Source organism: Capsicum annuum, chromosome 11 (genome assembly GCF_002878395.1).
Source record: "Capsicum annuum cultivar UCD-10X-F1 chromosome 11, UCD10Xv1.1, whole genome shotgun sequence".
Lineage (NCBI taxonomy): Eukaryota > Viridiplantae > Streptophyta > Magnoliopsida > Solanales > Solanaceae > Capsicum > Capsicum annuum.
In genome coordinates, this window is record NC_061121.1 from 220,828,560 (window position 1) to 220,849,244 (window position 20,685).

The following is a 20,685-nucleotide window of genomic DNA, read 5'->3' on the forward strand; positions in this document are numbered from 1 at the left end:
GTGGAGAACTACACTATTTATATATAGTTAAATTTATTTTTTTACGAATATATAGTAGATGTTGAATCCCCTTTAGTTAGCAGGGGCGGACCGACGTGCTTTTTTTGGGTGCTCCGGCACCCATTAAATTCGACGTAGAATAGGTATAATTATATAAGAAACATTGAAAAAATGGTATAATATATAAAAAAAGCACCCAAAGAGCAAAAACATGACTGGGTGCTCTGACTTTAGATGTAACTTCTGTGTCTCTTATTCTGGGTTTGAATCCCTGCAACTACGTTGCACTTTTTAATAAATTTTTACGCTACATTAAAGCACCCACAACCTTTAAATCCTGGGTCCGCCACTATCGATTAGTTTATATGTTTACTTCTGAACACCCTTAATAAAAATCTTGACTCCGCCACTTCCATCTCCTATATATCTTCTAATCACTTGACAAAGAAAGCTAGCTAAACAAATTGACTCCCTACTACCTATTCCCATCACATTATAAATTTATTCAAGAAATGTTCATGCATTTGCATGAGAGAAATATCTTATATATCTAACTTGTTTATTTTGGATTCATTTTTTTTTCTGTTTAGAATTATATAAGAATAATTCATATATTATTTAATGAAGGCTTCAGAGAGAAACGGGAATTTAGTTTTTGCAGTCAATGGAGATAGATTTGAGTTAACAAGTGTTGATCCTTCTACAACTTTGCTTCAATTCTTGAGATATCATGCTTCTTTCAAGAGTCCCAAGCTTGGTTGTGGTGAAGGTAAAATCTACTTCCCTTATTTTTCCTTTTGCTTTGCTACTCGGTGTTCGATATACATATTGGGAATCAAGTCGATCAGGAAGTCTTGAATTTGAGCTCTGACTAAAGATAGAGAATATTTACTTATATTTATGAATACCTCATATTCATGCCAGAAAATTTTACTTTAGAGGTTACAAGGCTTCCCAACGTCTCTGTTGTTAGGATTCCATTCTTAGTCAGAAATCTCGAGTTTGGTTTCTGAAAATGAAATTGACATCGATAAGAAGTGCTTTCATCTCACTTTTCGACTTTGATTCAAATTAGTCAAATCACAAAATGGATATTAGATATTGGACGAGAAACAAAAAGATGAAGTTCTATAACTTAACTATCTATAGTTAAGTGTAATATCTATATCGATATCTATAATATATATCTATAATCTATATCTATAATATATTGAAAGTGTGAAGGACCTTAAAAATGTCGTTTGAACCTTTTGCCCTTCATTTAAAGTCTTTACTTTATACAAAATCGTCTTTTCACTATTTTTTCATAATATTTAAGAGTTGAAAATTAATTAAATATATTTATGGTTAAACCTTTTCTTATTAGAAATCATCAAAATTAATAACGCTAAATAACTATTTTTACAATACAAAGAGTCCTAATATCTGTATCGCTAAACCTAATCCAAGAAAAAGATTAAAGAACGTTAATAGTATCAATTAATTGGTAATAAAAGAATTTCAAACATAAAAATTTCTTTATAAAAGAAATATAATACGAAAAGAATTGGAAAAAAAAAAAGATTACAATTGAATTTTACTGTCGACATAGATTTGACCAAAAACCAAAAAAGAGGCAATTTTTTGGTTTCAAGAATTAGTGTTGGTAGGTTTTAATTTTTCCTTTGTGTAAATGGAGAAAGAGTCCTAAAATATACTTATACTCTGTTAAAAAGTGAAAAGCGTCTTAGAAATATTGTTTGAACTTTTTACGAATTCTTTTCCTCTTATGATTCCAACCTTACCATTGACTATTGTATGTGAAATATTTGATTGTGGGGATATTAAGAGGCAGGTGATGAGAAAAGGAAAAACATGCGTAGACTTTATTTTATCACCTCATTTATAGAGGGAACTAGTTGAGTAAGGTCCGGGCTAAGTCCGAGTCCAACCTTGTGATATAAGAATATAAAATTTAGTTTTAGAAAATATATAAATTAAGTCACGTTTTTTCTATTATATAATTAATTTAATTTATTGATATATTGATTAGGTCTTGTTTGGTATGTCATTATGATTATCAAAGTTTTTTTTATCATAGAATTGAATAACTTTTAAAAGACTTTATTTATGAGGAAAGAAGTATCAAGGATAATTAACAAATATGAATAGACTTAAAATTCAATTTAAAACAAATAAATGGTGTGTTCAACACGTTTCGATTTTTTTTCATATTTGACTGGTTAGATTTTTAGAAAAAATATTTTCTCTAGAAAAATAAGTCTTTTTAGAATTATGAAAATGACTTTGTGGAAGTAGAAAAATTATATTTTGCATTTCACATTTATTGAGTCCCTCGTTTTTCAATATTCCTTGTTTTCACTCCCACCGATAGCATAGCTCTCATCCCCATCACCTCATACTCACCTTTCATAGTACTTATCAAAATTATAAATCAATAATTTTTAAATAATATTTTACTTACATACCGAATATAAGAAAAAAAGAAAGTAAGAAACACTAATTTTTTAAAAAATATTTTTAAATTAGTATTTTTCATTACAAAAACATATTTGTACCAAACACATCTAAAAATAGAATAGGTATTATTATTAAGAAATAATAAATACTCTGATAGAAAATGAGATTATAACTTTAAAGTTGCACAAATTTTACTAAAATGTAAAATAATAAATAATGCACTTTATCCATTTCACTGTATTTTACATTTATTGATTTGGTACTCTATTAAAGAACTATTTAATAGCAGTTTGTTTGTTTGTCTCAATAATTATATTTTGAAAGTATATGATTGATAATTATTAGACCTGTGAGGACGACCAAGCCCCCAAGATCCTCACTTATATTAAGTAGTTATATAATTACTTAATGATAACAATAGTATTGAAAGAAAATAATAAATCTCTCTTGCTTTGCTAAACTAATAAATAAAAAGAGAAGTTTTTTTAAGTTCAGAGGTCAAGGAAAATGAAAAAGAGAGAGAGAAAAGTGTACTCGCTCAATTCCTTTTTACTTATTTCTTTAATTTGACAAATAACTTAAGAATCAAATATATTAAGAGTAAAACATACTAAATCTTACTAATTATGTTTTAAAAATTTAAATTTGGCTATTAGTACTTTATTTAATTACTTATTATTAATAATAATAATATAGAAAAAAATTATAAATCTTTTGTGATTTACAAAAATAAATAAGTTGGGAAAATAATTAATTCTTAATATAAGAAATAAGTAAAAAAGAACACGCAATCTAACAAGGAACAAGAAGAGATTTATAAAAGATTACTACTATGTATAATTCAATTATAAATATAAAAATAAAAATATTATAAAATACTAAATAATGACAAATATAATCATATGTATGAAAAAAATAATAAACATACGTGACTATCTAAGTGCACTAAAAATATTTGTTAGGACTCCTAACAAGGGAGATTCTCTATTCTATCTTAAATCAATTGTAATTCTTGCTATAAATAGATGTTCTAAATTACTTATCAATTTTATAAAATCAAAATAGAATTAATATATCTTTTTAATTTTATTCTTATAATTAATTCTTAATATATTTGAAAATTTAATTTAAGAAAAGTTTCTTATTTTTAAAAAGAGTGTAAAAGAAAAAAGAGAAAATTAATATGAAATGAAAGAAGTAGAACATCAATAGGCATCAACCGTAGAAAAAACCCGTAAGAATGGATTTGCAAGAGAAAAAGAGTGCAAAATTGAAATAGGAAAGGAAGTGGCAGACACGTGTAAGTTGATGATTGATGTCCTCAAAGAATCAAACTTCCATTTTTGACCCTGTGAGGACGACGAGGATTTGGGATTCCCATTTATATATAGTAGAAATGTGCTTCATAGTTGTGTTTAGTGGAGCTAAAATGAACAATTTGATTGAGGTGCTAAAAAAAATAAAAATTTCTTGTGTGGCGACATCAAGTGTGGGTAAAATTTTATAATAACAATAACCGTTTACAATTATTAGCTTTCGAATGACCCTTTTTTTTTTATTATTATGTAGTAATTAAATAATATTGATAAGCTATCTAGATGAATATATTTAGGTATGAGATGATTGCTTTATTCCTTTTTAATGTAAATTTTAAATGATGTTGGATAAATTTAAATCTGTAAGTTTCAACGTATGAATTGACTTTGTTTTAGGATTAACCTTGAGTTAGGGTTTATTTAACTAACTCAATATATAGGTTAGAAACGAAATCTTTTTACTACTAGGATCAAAGCACAACTCAACTACTCACTTAACCAATGTTCATAAGATATAATATTTTCAAGAGCTTATGGATAGAGGAAAAAAAACAATAATTAATTTATAATATGAGATCCTAGAATATATTTTTTAAATAAAAGATCATATACATTAATACATGTACATAACAAAATTTATCACTTAAAGGCACGAACAATATCCAACTATATTAAATGCAAAATTAGGTGACCGTGTCTTTGTTATTTTAACATAATTTTTATAATAAAAGATATTATTTAGTTTTTAATATTTTACCATGATCTTTATAATAAAGGGATATTTGTGCAACGCATGAGTGTACAAACTAATTTTTAACAAATGTGTGTCTCATGCAGAGGTGGAGTTAGGATTTGAAGTTTATGAGTATCGATAAAAAAATGTATAAAAAGTAAAAAATTAAAAATAAAAATATATATTGTTGGTGGGGTTCGAACCGACATTTGAGACAAAGGAGGCTTCAACAGCCATGCACTCATCACTGGGCCAAGCAACATGATTTTTATATGGGTTCACACACACAGGGGCGGATCCATGTGTAATTTTGGGGTGCTCCGGCACCCACTAAACTCAACGTAGATTAGGTATAATTATATAAGAAACTCAGAATAAATGGTATAATTTATTAAAAAGCACTCAGAGAACAAATATATGGTTGGGTGCAGTGGCTTAAAGATGTGACTCCCGTGTCCAACTTTTTGGGTTCGAATTGCTACAACTACATACTATTTTTTATAAAAATTTTTGAGCACCCACAATTTTGAATTCCTGGGTCCGCCACTGCACACACACACACACACATATATATATACGCAAAAGCTACTGGATTCGTCCAAATCCTCGTAGCATACTGTAGCTCCGCCCCTGATCTTGTGAAATCCTATGCCCATAAGATGAGGTGTGTGAAATACACTTGCTAATGATGTGTAAAGTGATGAACCAATTATTGAAATACACACGGAATTTGAAAGAGAAAAAAATGACAAATATAATTAGAAAATATAGTAAATATAATTTATTTTAAAAAAGACACTATATAAATAGGACTCAATTGATTTCAGCTAGAGGTGTCAAAATGAACACAAATTAAGCTGACCCGCTCAACCTGCTCAATAGTTAATCGGATGAGTTCAAAATAATTTACTATTGGATAAAATTTAAAGGATAATAATATTGTTTTTTTTAAAAAAACTAAAAGCGGAATTGAAACATAATTAAAATTAAATCTAAAAAAAGCAGATTAAAATTAATGACGAAATTAAAGACGAAAAAAAGAGAAAAAAGACCCCAAAAAATATATCTTTCATAGTTAAAGACGAAAAAAGAGAAACATAATTAAAACACCTAAATTAAATCTAAAGAAAAGAGAAAAATTAGATATCTTTCTTTAAATAAAAGAATACAATGAATAAAAGAGAATCTATTATTTCCTTATATAAATATCTTGTTAGTTTCAAATGTATCACTTTTTTATATGTATCACCATATAACATAACATATGTATCACATTTTAAAAAACCGAAATAAAATGTAATTAACAAAATAGTCGAGATTTTATGTAATATCACTTAAAGATTCAGGAATTTATGTAAGTTACCTAAATTTCAACCCATTAAATCTCAACTCATTTTTAAATTGGGTTCAAATGAGCTCAAATCAATCTCCACTTAAACCCGTTTAATAGAAAAATGATTTTACTAATGAAATTAGAAAAAACAAGCGACAATGCGTCCTCCCACTCTCAAAATGACCCACCTTACCTCACCCCAACCCCACTACACCCCCAGCTTACCCCACTCACACCCCGCCTCCATTAAATATATTATTTTTATTTCTTAAAAAAATCTTATAATCTTGTTTTTGCCCCCACCCACCCACCTCATTCCCACCCCCCTCCCTACCCCGAACCCACACCCCCACGCCCACCCCAAAAAATTAATTCTTTTATTTTTTTTTGAAAGTAAAACTTAAAAAATCTTTTCTTACCTCACGATCAAAATCCTACCCTCTCCCCTTCACCGCATCCCCTACCCCTCCCTAAAAAGATATTTTTTTAAGAAATATTTTAAAAAAAAAAATATTTTTTTATAAAAAAAATCTTACCCCAACCCCATCTCCCCCTTCCCGTTGCACCCCCCTATACGACAATATCTTATCTCCTAAAATATAGTTTTTTAAAAAAGTTAAATTTCTTTTTCATTTTTTTTTTACCCCAACCCCCATTCCTTCCCCTCCCCCCCCCCCATCCCCCACAACCCATACCCCGACCCCCACACCGCTCCTAATTTTTTTAAATATTTTTTTAAAAAATTATTATTTTTTTTAAAAAAATTCTTACCCCACCCACATGCATACCCCTTTCCCAAAAAATAATTTTTTTTTAAATTTTTTTTTTTAAATTCTTATCCCAACCCCATCCTAACTCCCTACCCCCTACCCCACACCCCTCACCAAAAACTAAATTCTTATTTTTAAAATAAATTAAATTTTAACAAATATTCTTGCCCTACCCCATTCCCACCCCCACCTCTACCCCCACTCTCTACCCACCCACCCAACTTTCCAACTCCATCCAAATTTGTTCTCTTGAGTTGGGTTTACAAGGGGTAAATATCAATATGTTAATATTTTTTAAATTAAGCGGGTCAAATTGGACGGGTCAAGACCCAATTCGATTTTTACTTATTTCAACCTAAAGTGAGTTTGCGCGGGTCATGACCCAACCCAGTAATCAATTCAACCCATTTAATATCTTCAATCTCATCTCAATCCTCCCATTCGACACCCATAATTTCAGCTGACAACTAAATATACCTCTATATAATTTTGAGATTATACATCAAGACAACTCAACATGTTTCAATTGGTATATACTTCAACTCACTCTCACTTAAACTATCATGAAGTTGAACAAATATATACATGCGTCTACATGGCAAATCGCATGAGATGCACGCGTTCTATACGTTAAATCACATGAGATTTGTCTTACAGAATATGTGTGTCTATTTGTTCAACTTTATGATAATTTAACTATCTAGCTATACACATCCAAACTTAAACGATGTAGATATAGTGTGAGAGTAAACTTTGTAAATTATTATCTGATGGCACCATTGCTAGCTACAAAAAAACTAAATGCTGCACATGGTTGAAGATTGAGTTATTGACCTAGAGGACGAGGGATCAATTCCTAGTTCCTACTAAATGGTGATAGTTCAGGTATTGAAAACTCTCACACGTGATAGTTCAGATATGAAACTCAAAAAAACCAAAATACTTTAATTTAGGTGTGTTTTTGATCAACTCAAATTAATATGATTTGGAACAAATATGGAGTGCTTTGCAAGTGTTCTTTTTTAGTTGCATTTAACATTTTTGATACTTATAGAATCAATTTTCCTATATTTGAAATCTTTTAATTTTAAACTTTCTATTTCACTTTCAATGACAAGCATGCTCTTGTAGCCACATAAAATGCCATACCAAATTTAAGACTGCAAGTTCTAAAAGCCTTTCTTTCGAAACTTTATGTTCAGTCAAATATTGTTATATGAAAAGGAAACAGGGAGTGAAAGCATTCCGTAGAATTAACCACTGATACTTATGTTGGCATAGGCTTCCCTATATTACATACCCTTGGGGTGCAACCCTCCGACTATGCATGAACGCGAGATGCTTCGTGCACCGGGCTACCCTTTATAATACTTGACTGATATGGGTCTAAGATGAGTTTAAATGGAGCGACTCATATAGTTGATCCGAACTTGTTTGGTTAGAGGCGTAGTAGCTCGTAGCTGTTGTATAATATTTACATAAATGAACTTAAATTTAGGGATATGGTCGGTGATGATTCATATTGCTGACCTCAACTTGCTTAGAATTGAGTCTTAGTTGTTATTGTCGTTGTATAATATTGACATAAATAATCTTAAATTGAGCATGTGGTCAATGATAATTCATATAGTCTGCCCAACTTGCTTGGGATTGAGTCTTAGTTGTTCTTGTCGTTGTATAATATTGACATAAATGAGCTTTAATTGAGCAATATAGTGTAGGAGATAAAAAACAGATTTTTAACAAAGAAAAGAAAGAGCAGAAAGCTTGGTTAAGTTTCATTGATCACTGCCACATTTATACATAAAATCATAACTGAAAAAGCTCAATAAAAAGAGTAAAACAAGCTATTACTATCTCAAACAATTATGGCCTAAAGATCAGCAAATGTAATAAATCCAATTTTGCAAGATTGCAGCCTTAATTAGCTAAATTTAAATCTTATTTTAAAGCTGTATTTTGAATTACAATAGTAAATACAACTAATCTCCAGCTTTTGAGGCACTAGTCTTAACAGTCCTCTTTGACTCAAGAGCAGTAACACCAAGTCTTTCTCTGAGAATCTCGAATCTTGCTCTAGGTAGAGACTTAGTTAAAATATCAGCATTTTGAAAATCAGTTCTACAGTGCACCATGTTTATGTCTCCATTTTTTTGCATCTCCCTCAAGAAATAAAACTTTATCTTGAAATATTTTGTTTTTCCATGAGAAACATGATTACTTGCAATTGAAATTGTAGCTTCATTATCCACAAAGATTTCAGTACTCTTCTTTTGTTCCATGTACAAATTTGCCATCAGATTCCGAATCCAAAGGGCATGATTCACAGCTGAAGCAGGCTAAAGCAGCTGCAATGTATTCTGCTTCAGCTGTAGATTGAGCCACAACATCTTGCTTTTTTGGAACACCAAGAGAATATTCCAGAACCAAAACTAAAACAGTAACCTGAGGTGCATAAGAAAAACGAAAACAACCAAATATTTTCAGATTTGTTAGCAAAGGTTTGCAACCAAACCAAGACTCAAACGGTGTCTTTTTTTGCAGAGCCTTAGTTGGCAATCTATTTAGCAGAAATACTACAATATTTTCTGCTTCAACCTAAAATTTCTTTGGCAGCCCCTTCTCATGGAGCAAACACCTTGTCATCTCCATTAGCGTCCCATTTTTTCTTTCCACTACTCCGTTTTGTTGAGGAGTATAGGGTACCGTTAGCTGATGCTCGATTCTTGCTTCATTACAAAAGTTGTTGAACTTTTCTGAAGTATATTCAGTTTCATTATGTGTTCTTATCAGTTGAACTCTGCAACCACTCTGATTTTCCACAAAAGCTCTAAGTTTCCATAATACATCAGCGACCTCAGATTAAAAATTTAAAAAATAAATCCAACAATATTTGGAACAATCATCGATAAAGGCAATATACTACTTACTACCCTTTAAAGATGGTGTTTTCTGAGGTCCTTTGACATCCGTGTGAACAAGTTGTAGCTTATTCTTTGCTCTCCATGATGAATTCTGAAAAAGAAGCCCTGTTTGCTTCCCCGACAAGCTTCACAAGCAGATAAATTTTTATCAAGGCTCGGGAGACCTTTTGCTAGTTGATTTTCTTTCATGAAGAGTGCGGGAGCATGGTGATAATGTCCGAGTCTTTTGTGCCATAACTCGGAATCATTTTCCAACTGGACAACTATTACTTGCTCCCCGTTCAATAGATTCAAGGAAAAACTCCTTCCTCTCATCTTGACCTTGAACATCTCCTTATTATCAGAATCCTTGACGATACATGTTTTTTCTTCAAACAACATTTTGAAACGATTTTCAAGTAGTTGCCCAATGCTTAAGAGGTTTTGATCAAGATCAAGAACAAAGAAAACATCAGTTATAAGCTTCAAACCTGTAGGGCTCTGAATTGCAATTATTCCTTTGCCTTTTGCGTCAAGATATTCTCCATTTCCAATTTTAACTTTGAAAATAACAGATCTATCTAGCTTTTTAAATAGCTCTTGATCACTAGTCATATGATTTTTGCTTCCGCTATCAATCAACCAATTTTCAGAAGTGCTTTTGCTAGAAAAACAAGTTGCTACAAACAATTTCTCTTCTTGATATTGATTTACAACAGCCTTTTGCTTCTTCTTGTTGCGTTTGTGACTTGCATACCCTCTCCACATGGCCTAGTTGACCATATTTGTTGCACTTGACATCTAGTCTCCACCAATATTTCTGTTGAGAGTGGTTTGTCTTTTTGCAATAAGGGCAGGGTGGATTACTTCCTCCCTGATTGTTGTAATTATTTCCTTGCTTTTGCTTCTGATTCTTTTTCTTTTCCTTGTATGACTCGGTCTGTGATTTATCTTAGAAAACACCTTCAACAACAGAACCTTCTTTCCTCATTATTCTCCTTTGCTCCAATGCCTGCAAAGCTTTAACAAGTTCTGCCAAGGTAATGCTTGACAGATCTTTAGAATTCTCAAAAAAAGAGATTGTGGCTTCATATTTCTCAGGAAGTGTGACAAGAATTTTTTGAATAATTCTTTCATCAGTAAAATTCTTACCAAACAATCTCACCTAGTTGGCTAAGTCGAGTAGCTAATCTGCATAATCTTTTATAGTTTTTGCTTCTTTCATTCTCTTCATTTAAAATTCCCGAATCGGATTCATCACATGCATATTCTGCACTCTTTCATTTCCTTGATATTCCTTTTCGAGATACTCCCAAATTTCTGAGCGTACTTCATTTGCATTTGCATAATTCTAGTAAGAATTGAAGGAGATACTGCAGAGGAAAGGCATGCCTTGGCTTTGGCTTTCCTTGTCTTTCTTTCCTTGTGATGTTTCATCTGATTCACTGTTGAATTAGCTCCAAGAGGAGTTACTTCATAGTCCACTTCTACTGCTTCCAAGAGATCCAGTGCTTTAAGATGGACCGTCATTCTAATTGCCCAATCTTGATAATTCTCACCATTGAAGACAGGTGGAGTTAGAAAACTTGTTTCAGAATTCATTTTCTATGAACTATTTAAGATAATAGTTTAAAGAATGGTTATATAGAAAGAACTTGTATTTTTTTTTTCACTCTCTTCTCACATGTCCCTCAAGATGGCAATGCTCTTGATACCAATCTGTAAGAGATAAAAAACAGATCTTTAACAAAGAAAAGAAAGAGCAGAAAGCTTGGTTAAGTTTCATTGATCACTTCCACATTTATACATAAAATCATAACTGAAAAAGCTCAATAAAAGGAGTAAAATAAGCTATTATGATCTCTAACAATTATGGCCTAAAGATCAGCAAATGTAATAGATCCGATTTTGCAAGATTGCAGCCTTATTTAGCTAAATTTAAATCTTATTTTAAAGTTGTATTTTGAATTACAGCAGCAAATACAACTAATCTCCAGCTTTTGAGGCATTAATCTTAACATATAGTCCGTAAATAATTCATATAGCCAACCCCATATTGCCTCGGATTGAGTCTTAGCTATTACTGATGTTGTATTATATTGACAAAATGAGCTTAAATTGCACTATATAGTCACTGATGAAGGGGAGCCTTGGCGTAACTAGTAAAGTAGCTGCCCAGACCAGGAGCTCATGGGTTCGAGCTGTGGAAACAACCTCTTGTAGAAATGCAGGGTAAGGCTACTAGTTTGGACCTACCCCAGACCCCACACACAGGGCTGCCATTTTAGTCGGTGATGATTCAAATAGCCTGAACCAACTTGCTTGGTATTTAGGCGTAGTTGTTCTTGGCGTAAGTTGAGATTTTTGTCAGGATAAGGCTCATTAATTAAGCTGTAATTTTGATGATTTGCAGGTGGTTGTGGAGCTTGTGTTGTTTTAGTCTCGAAGTATGATCCAAAACTAAACAGAGTAGAAGATTTTAGTGTGAGTTCATGCCTTACACTTCTTTGCAGCTTAAATGGTTGTGCAATTACTACAAGTGATGGTCTTGGTAACACTAGAGATGGTTATCACCCAATTCACCAACGATTTGCTGGTTTCCATGCATCTCAATGTGGCTTTTGTACTCCTGGAATGTGTATGTCATTCTTTTCAGCTCTCGTCAATGCTGATAAACGGAACCATCAAGATTCTCCACGACAAGGATTCTCTAATCTTACTTCATTTGAAGCCGAAAAATCCATTTCAGGGAACCTTTGTCGTTGCACTGGATACCGTCCCATCGCTGATGCCTGCAAGAGTTTCGCTTCTGATATTGATATAGAGGATTTGGGATTCAATACCTTTTGGAAAAAGGGAGATTCCAGAGAAACCAAAGAGAGTAAGTTGCCTCCGTATGATCCAAGTAAGGACCTTGTTACATATCCTGAATTCTTGAAAAGTGAATCCTTCACATGTTTGGATTCCACGAGGTATTCTTGGTTTAGTCCTGTTTCCATAGAGGAGCTACAAAGCTTGTTGAATTCCAGTGTGGCTGAAAATGTCGGGAGCGTTAAAATAGTTGTTGGTAATACTGGCACTGGTTATTACAAGGAAACACACCGGTATGACCAGTACATTGATCTGAGGCGTATCCCTGAACTTTCGATCCTCAATAGGGATCAGAAAGGAATTGAAATTGGCGCAACCGTGACAATATCTAGAGCTATTTCATTCCTGAATGAGGGAAACAAAGTCAATTTGAATTCATATGGAAAGATGGTGTCCCAGAAGTTGGCTGAACATATGGAGAGAATTGCTAATCCGTTCGTCAGAAACACTGCTACTGTGGGGGGTAATTTAGCCATGGCACAGAAGTTTGGTTTTCCTTCTGACATGTCTACATTATTTCTTGGAGTGGATGCTACAGTTAGTATATTGACTGTTGGCGGAGAAGAAAAGCTTAAATGGGAGGAACTCTTAGCAAGGTCAGCACTTGATTCAAGAAGTGTGCTTCTAAATGCTTGGATCCCATTCAAAGATGATGGAAATTTTCTTGTGAACTCTTCAAAGTTGTTGTTTGAAACCTATCGAGCTGCACCAAGACCTCTCGGAAGTGCATTGGCATATGTAAATGCTGCTTTCTTAGCTGATGTTTCTGCTCACAAGAATGGAGTTGTGATACATTCTATCAAGTTGGCATATGGTGCCTTCGGCACAAATCATGCAATAAGGGCCAAAACCGTAGAGAAATATCTAACCGGGAAGATATTAAACCTCAAAATTCTGTATGAAGCACTGAAATTAGTCAAGCTAGATGTAGTATCTGAACCAGGGACTTCATACCCCGAATACAGGTCAAGCTTGGCTGTCAGTTTTCTGTTCCAGTTTCTGCATCCCTTGACAGATGTTGATTCCGTGGTTTCCATTGGATTGTTCGATGGAATTGGTGAAACTTTTATAGAAGATGGTTCCAGAAGTACTAATGATGAAGCTGATACTAGTCAAGGAAATACATCACACACAATACTCTCATCTGGAGAGCAGGTTGTGGAATCTAGTACCGAGTACTATCCAGTCGGTGAACCCATGAAAAAGTATGGAGCTGCCATGCAAGCTTCTGGTTTGTTTCTCTCTCTCTCTCTCTCTCTCTCTCTCTCTTTGTGCATGTTTAGCCCAATTATGTATTATTCTCTCCTCCTACTACCTGGATTTGACAAGGCTTACGTTTGGAGATATAGTTATGAGGAAGGCCTAGCCCGCCTAGGGTACCTTCAAGTCGTCACTAACATAGAGCTACTATGTGATCATGAAAGTATACTAACACATAGGTCCTCTTTATTTACGGACTTTTGATTATGATGCATCATTTGAACGTGTCAATATGTACTGCTCTATTGTCACACCACTGAATAGATTGAGATTATTGAGAAACTCAATGAATCTGTCCAGCTCCCAGTCATTTAGATGTCTCCTAAAGGTGAGGTTCCATCTTTGGTTATTCCATACCTCGGCACATCCTTGACACGTAAAAACCAATAAACGAAAAGCTTCTGGTTTCTTTGTTTCTTCATATATGTCCATTAAATTCCGTCGGCAATCAATGGCATATTGTTCTTAAATTTGGAAACTGATATAAAATGAATATCTGCACTATTAAGGATGGAGTCTAGAAGAACTTGTTCAAAGTAACGCTCCAAAGGGTAGAGGAAATAGGCCAATATGTCTCTTGTATATGCATAAAACTATTTTAGTTAATGTTAAAGTTCATTGCCAAGCTTAGATATAACCTATGCTGCTCGGACGCTTCAAAAATTCCAACAGGTGAGTGTTGGATCCTCCATAAGTAGTGCATTTTGGAGGATCAGACACGCAAAAATATTTTTGTAGAGTTCGAAGAGTCTGAGCAACATTGGTACAACTATAAGATTGACCAAGTGGAGTCATTCGGTGGCAATAATACAGATGAATCAGAAATTATTTCAGGTAATCAATGTCAACAGTTCTCTTCCCTTTTTTAACTTTCATTTTGCAAATACGGCTTAAACTATTTTGTTCTTGAGATGGTTGTTCACCCTTTTGCAGTACTCTCCCGCATACATTCTTTTATTAACACATGGCTCGGGGTTTTGTATAGTTTTGGAGATTTAGTTATTGTTGTTACACCTACTTAGCTCCCGTGTTTACCATGAGTCTTTTTAGTCCGTTAAAGATTTTTAGGTCAGTGTAGGGATATATGTGAAATCTAAAGATCACAGAAACCTACTCCGAAAAGCTTGATGTTCTTTGATGGACACATTATCTAGTATTGGAATGAAATTACCCTATAGAGAGTAGTAACAGATATCGAGGATTCGTATATCCAACCTCAACTAGTTCGAAATTGATGTATAGTCGATGATTGATGTAGTTTTTTCATATTAGATGAATTTCTCAACTTCGATTTGTTGGCTTACATTGTTCTTTTCAGGCGAAGCAATTTATGTAGATGACATCCCATCACCACCAAACTGTCTACATGGAGCATTCATCTATAGTACAAAACCATTAGCAAGGGTAAAGAGCATTAGTCTCCAGGTCGAGTCTAATACGTTAGCCGATGGAATTGTTGCGATTATTACATTTAAAGATATCCCGAGCGGAGGGGAAAATGTAGGAGCTTTGAGCCAGTATGGCACTGAACCTCTATTTGCTGCGGATCGTGCCCAATATTGTGGTGACCGAATTGCTGTGGTGGTAAGCCATCATTTCAAGGTTCTATCTGTAGGTTTTGTTTTGCTGTGTTAGTTATTTCATATACTCGGTGCAGAAAAACTTAGAACTAGTTCGTTAAGCATGTTTAGTTCTGTTGTGGAATGACAGGTTGCTAAAAGCCAGAGATCTGCTGATGTGGCTGCAAGAACAGCTGTTGTTGAATATGATACAGAAGATACAGTTTCACCGATTCTAACTGTCGAGGAGGCTGTTGCGAGATCAAGTTTTCTTCAAGGTCCCGCGTCTCCCATAGAACCAGTTGGTGATTTCTCAAAAGGAATGGCTGAAGCTGACTACAAGATTCTTTCTGCTGAGGTACTTTGAGTAGTTGCTTCTGCATTTAGAAAGAATGTATTTAATCGTAAATATATGGTTACAGTTCAAATGTATAATTGATTATTATCTATCCTTTCCAGCTGAGACTTCCATCGGAGTACTACTTTTATATGGAGCCACAGACTACTTTAGCAGTTCCGGATGAGGATAAGGCCATGGTTGTTTACGCTTCAACTCAGTTCCCGGAGTATACGCATAGTGTGATTGCTCGTTGTCTTGGGGTTCCAGAGCATAATATCCGTGTGATAACAAGAAGGGCTGGAGGTGGCTTCGGTGGCAAGGCGATAAGAAATATGCCAGTGAGTACCTATTAATAGAAGAAAATAACTTAAAGTTTTAGAGAAGTTTTGAAGCAGTAGCAACTGTTTTTGCTGAAATACTACTGTGTCAACTTAGAAAGGAAGCCGTGGAGAAACAACAAAGTTGTCTCTGTGTGAACTATAGGTCTAGGTTCGAGTCGTGAAATCAGCGACTGATGTTTGCATCAGGTTAGGCTGCCTACATCACAACCCTTGGTCAGTGGCGGAGCCAAAATTTTCATTGAGGGGTTCAAAAGAAAATATATGAACTAGTCGAAGGGGGTTCAACATCTACTATATATACATAGAAATATTTTTGATCATGTAAAAATAGTATAATTTCCGACGAAGGGGGTATGAACCCCCTGAATTCAATGTGGCTCCGTCACTGGGTGCGGTCCTTCCTAGAACCTGCATGAATGCAGGATGCTTTGTGCACTGGGCTGCTATTTTGTTTTTTTGAAACTTTTTGTTAACTAGAAAAAAGATCATTTTGTTTGCACGTAACGGGAGGCCTTTTTTTTTTTTTTTTTGTTAAAGATTGTTTGATTGTCATTCTCGGAGCCATAGATTCTATTCTGAGTTTTGTGTAAAACTTCAGGTTTCCACAGCCTGTGCACTTGCAGCGTACAAGTTACGATGCCCTATCAGGATATATGTCAACAGAAATTCCGACATGGTAATAACAGGAGGAAGACACCCTTTGAAAGTAACATACAGTGTCGGATTCAATTCAAATGGGAAGATCACAGCCTTATATGCTGATATCTTAGTAAACGGAGGGATATCGGAAGATATAACCCCTGTCATAGCATCTCATATAATTGCAGCACTCAAGAAATACAATTGGGGTGCCTTTTCTTTCGATATAAAGAATTGCAAGACGAACCTTACCAGCAAATCTTCGATGCGGGCACTTGGGGATGTCCAAGGATCTTATGTCGCTGATGCTATAATAGAACACGTAGCAAGTGTACTGAAAATGGAGGTGGACTCTGTCATTAGTCAAAATATTCATACTTACGAAAGCCTTAAATTATTCTACAAGGATAGTGCAGGCGAATCCGGAGAATATACCTTGCCTAGAATCATGGATCAGGTATCCATATCCTCAAGATTCGTTGATAGAGCAATGATAGTAGATGAATTCAACCAGAAAAACACGTGGAAGAAAAGGGGCATTTTTCGATTGCCAATCGTGCATGAAGTTAACCAACATGCAACACCAGCTAAAGTAAGCATTCTGCAGGATGGATCAATAGTTTGTGAAGTTGGAGGGGTTGAGATTGGACAAGGGCTATGGACAAAGGTTAAACAGGTGATCGCTTATGCTCTTAGTTTAATCGAGAGAAGTTGGAGCGAAGAGCTTGTTGAGAAGGTGCGAATAATACAAATAGACACCTTAAGCTTAGTGCAAACTGGATTTACTGCCGAAAGTACTAAGTCTGAATCAAGCTGTGAAGCGGCTCGACTTTGCTGTAATATCCTGGTTGAAAGATTGATCCCCCTAAAGGAAAAACTTCATGAACAACATGGTTCTATCGATTGGACTACACTGATTCGCGAGGTTTTTCTTATCTCTCTGTAGTTAAAATTCTAGTTTCCAGATATGATTTAAGTCCAAGATGTTAATAATTTCTGAAAAAAGGCCAGATCAACTGCTGTCCAATTCTACTTTTGAACACTTCTAATGAGTTGGTTAAAGTTAAATGCACAAGTTACTGTTTAAAAAAGACTCTCTTTCTCTATTTGATGACTCCTTACATTCCTTTCTCCATATCTTTAATTTAAGACTACAAGATTTAAAAGGTTTTTTTATTTTCTTAAACTCCGTGCCAAGTCAAATTGGGCTAACAAATTGAAACGGAGGTAGTATTTATTATGCATTGTTTTCCATGTGTCGAATATTTTAAAGGTTCAAATTCTTAAAGCCCCATTATTCTGCTGGCATATCTTTCGGCAGGCAGAAGCTCAATCGATAGATCTACAAGCACATGCTTATTTTGTTCCAGATTCAAGTTCCGGGCAATATTTGAACTACGGTGCTGCTGTCAGCGAGGTAAAGTTCTTTTATCCACGTTTTCTTCTGGTGAATGTATCCGCATTGAAGCATTACACCCTATGTTGCTCGGGCTCTCCAAAAGTGTTGCCGCACTGGTGTTGGATCCTCCAATAATGCACTAATTTTGGAGGGTCAGACATGTACCTGGTGACATCTTTGAAGAGTCTGAGAAACGTCAACTCTCACAATACATTGAGTGAAAAGCATAGTAGGACATTCACCTTTTGGCGATTTTGGCAGTGATAACCAATAAGGCGCCCGATTGGCGATAAATTCTTTTGCATTTCAAATATTTTCTTCTCAAAACTTGTTTGGTTATACACTATCAACTTTTCACTCCAAACTTGGAGAAAGAACAAATTTTCTCTCACAAAATATCAACCTTTTCCAAGTGAAACTCATGTCCAGACACATTTCAACTTTCAAAAACCATTTTTCTACTTAATTTTTCAATACTATTTTTTTTTTTCCAAATATCACTCGATTCATGTCCAAACACCTACCAAATGACCAACTACAGCACTTACTTATGGCAAACTAACAATAAAGATGCTTATTAATTGCAGGTTGAGATAGATATTTTGACAGGACTACCAAGAATTTTGCAGTCGGACATTATATACGACTGTGGTCAAAGCTTGAATCCAGCTACAGACTTAGGACAGGTTCTTCTTCTGAAAGACTCTACTCCTTTTTCACCTAGATATTAGCATTTATAATGAGGGGTGGATCGGGATTCGGTCGAACCCAACAATTTTGACTTAAAAACGCTATGTATGTGTATAAGATTTTTACTAAATATATGTACCAATGTTAAGTTTCATAACTCACTTATTAGCAACAGAAATCGTTGTCCTAAAATCCTAACCTATAAAATTCAAATCATGTAATGTTTTGAATGAATGAAGGGTGTCCGTAACAAGGATTTTATATTCTTTTAGATGTTTCTCCAGATTTTATGTGGACTTCGGATGCGGGAAAATATTTCCTCTTGAAGTATTACTCATACAAAGTTTTCAATGTTTCACTTGCATCGACGAATATGAAAGTTCAGTATTCAAAAATACTCTATTTTTTGCAGATTGAAGGGGCATTTGTACAAGGAATTGGATATTTTATGCTTGAAGAATATCTTACAAATGAAGACGGATTGATGGTTACAAATAGCACTTGGACATACCATATCCCGACGATTGACACCATACCTAAACGTTTGAACGTTCGTGTGCTAAACAGTGGACATCACAAAAAACGTATTCTATCATCTAAAGGTACTATTCTTTCTTCATTTAATACTCTGAGCTGAACTGACTGCTTCAGTGACTTGTGAGGGACTCTTTTACCTCATTTTCCATTTGGTTGAGCAGAGAACATTTTGTGTAGAGAATGTCAACTAGATAATGGTCAAAACCACACCTAAACTATCTTTTTTAGCGCGTTTCATATCCCAACTCTCCAATGTTCCCTTTCCCTACTGAACGATCACCATCTTTGTATTAAAAACACATCAACTATCAGCTCTTCAAGTTGGAATGCGAGGTGATTTTTCAGGTGTGGTGTGTTTTGGCCATTAACTCAATATCAACTATATATGGATTTTGATTCAAATTAACATTGCCACAACCAATGTAATTTCTGAATATTAGGTGGAGTATGTTAACACTGATGATTAGAGTTAGAGGCAAATGTCGCCACACCTGTGACGAATCCTCCAAAGATGCATAGAATCATGTGTTCTCCGCTCTAAACTGTGTTTCTCTGACCTACAAAAATTCATAGAATCATGTGTTCCGCATTTTAATTAATGTTTCTCGGAAGTCGGAACCTCCACAAATGATGCCGTACCTGTGTCTGAATAGCTATTTGAGGATTCACACACCAGTTGTATTTTGAAGAGTCCCGAACAACATAGACTCTACTTACATTCCAGTTGGATGCATTTCTTGATAGAATGACTTGAAATACTGAACATTATTTCTTTTTGCAGCTTCTGGTGAACCACCATTGCTTCTAGCAGCTACAGTCCATTCTGCTATAAGAGCAGCCATTAGAGAAGCCAGAAAACAACTAAAAAGTTGGGACAAGCTCGATGAGTCTGCTTCGAAATTTTATCTGGATGTACCTGCTATAATGCCGGTTGTGAAGACAACTATTGGCCTGGACTACGTGGAGAAATACTTGGAAACTTTGATCAACAAACCATCCACCTAAAATTTTCGATTCAGAGAGTGTCCGTTGCCTGGATTTTAAGAAAACATGCTCTAACGTTCCATAATTCGCATGCTTTTTATGGTACGAGGGTCAATTGGAGCATCAACGTGTATTGTGATGCCCCGGGTTAAGGGTTTGCTCGACAGACAATAAGCTAGATTGATGGCCTGGATTTTATGAAAAGTTGCTCTGATGTCTTAGATGAAGCTAAATAATTACTACATTATATTACTTCGTAGTAGCTATTTGAAGTATTATGTTGTATATTGATAGAAATTTGAACAAGTTTAACTTTGTAATAATTATGTGAATAAAGACTATATACTCTTAACCTATTATCTATGACAGTAAAAATGTTATACTACTATCATTGTTCCCACCTTTAGTCCTATTTTAGAAGTGGTTGGTTTTTCATTGTACGAGTTGAGGACCGCTATATGAGGCAAAAACTCGTCCCATGTACTGTTCGAAAGCCGAGACTCAGCCCAACAATAAGGGTGCGACTTAGGTCAATTAATACAAAAGAGAT

General features: G+C 34.5%; 1 protein-coding gene across 1 annotated transcript; it reads left to right on the forward strand.

Annotated features, from left to right (window-relative positions):
* The first annotated feature begins 399 nt into the window (after positions 1-399).
* On the forward strand, positions 400-20,494 carry LOC107847514 (aldehyde oxidase 4). The gene is made up of 10 exons (XM_016691798.2): positions 400-769; positions 11,929-13,617; positions 14,965-15,230; positions 15,357-15,563; positions 15,665-15,883; positions 16,485-17,450; positions 17,847-17,942; positions 18,512-18,610; positions 19,027-19,216; positions 19,933-20,494. Exons 1-10 carry the CDS (start codon positions 622-624, stop codon positions 20,154-20,156), a joined length of 4,104 nt encoding a protein of 1,367 aa, XP_016547284.2. The 5' UTR covers positions 400-621; the 3' UTR covers positions 20,157-20,494.
* Positions 20,495-20,685: the final 191 nt, after the last annotated feature.

Bases quoted from the DNA above. Each gene is read 5' to 3' on its own strand.
- LOC107847514 (XM_016691798.2), top strand. From the start codon at position 622: ATGAAGGCTTCAGAGAGAAACGGGAATTTAGTTTTTGCAGTCAATGGA. The intron at 15,564-15,664 runs GTACTTTGAGTA...TATCCTTTCCAG, and splicing joins ACAAGATTCTTTCTGCTGAG to CTGAGACTTCCATCGGAGTA. The intron at 18,611-19,026 runs GTTCTTCTTCTG...TATTTTTTGCAG, and splicing joins CAGCTACAGACTTAGGACAG to ATTGAAGGGGCATTTGTACA.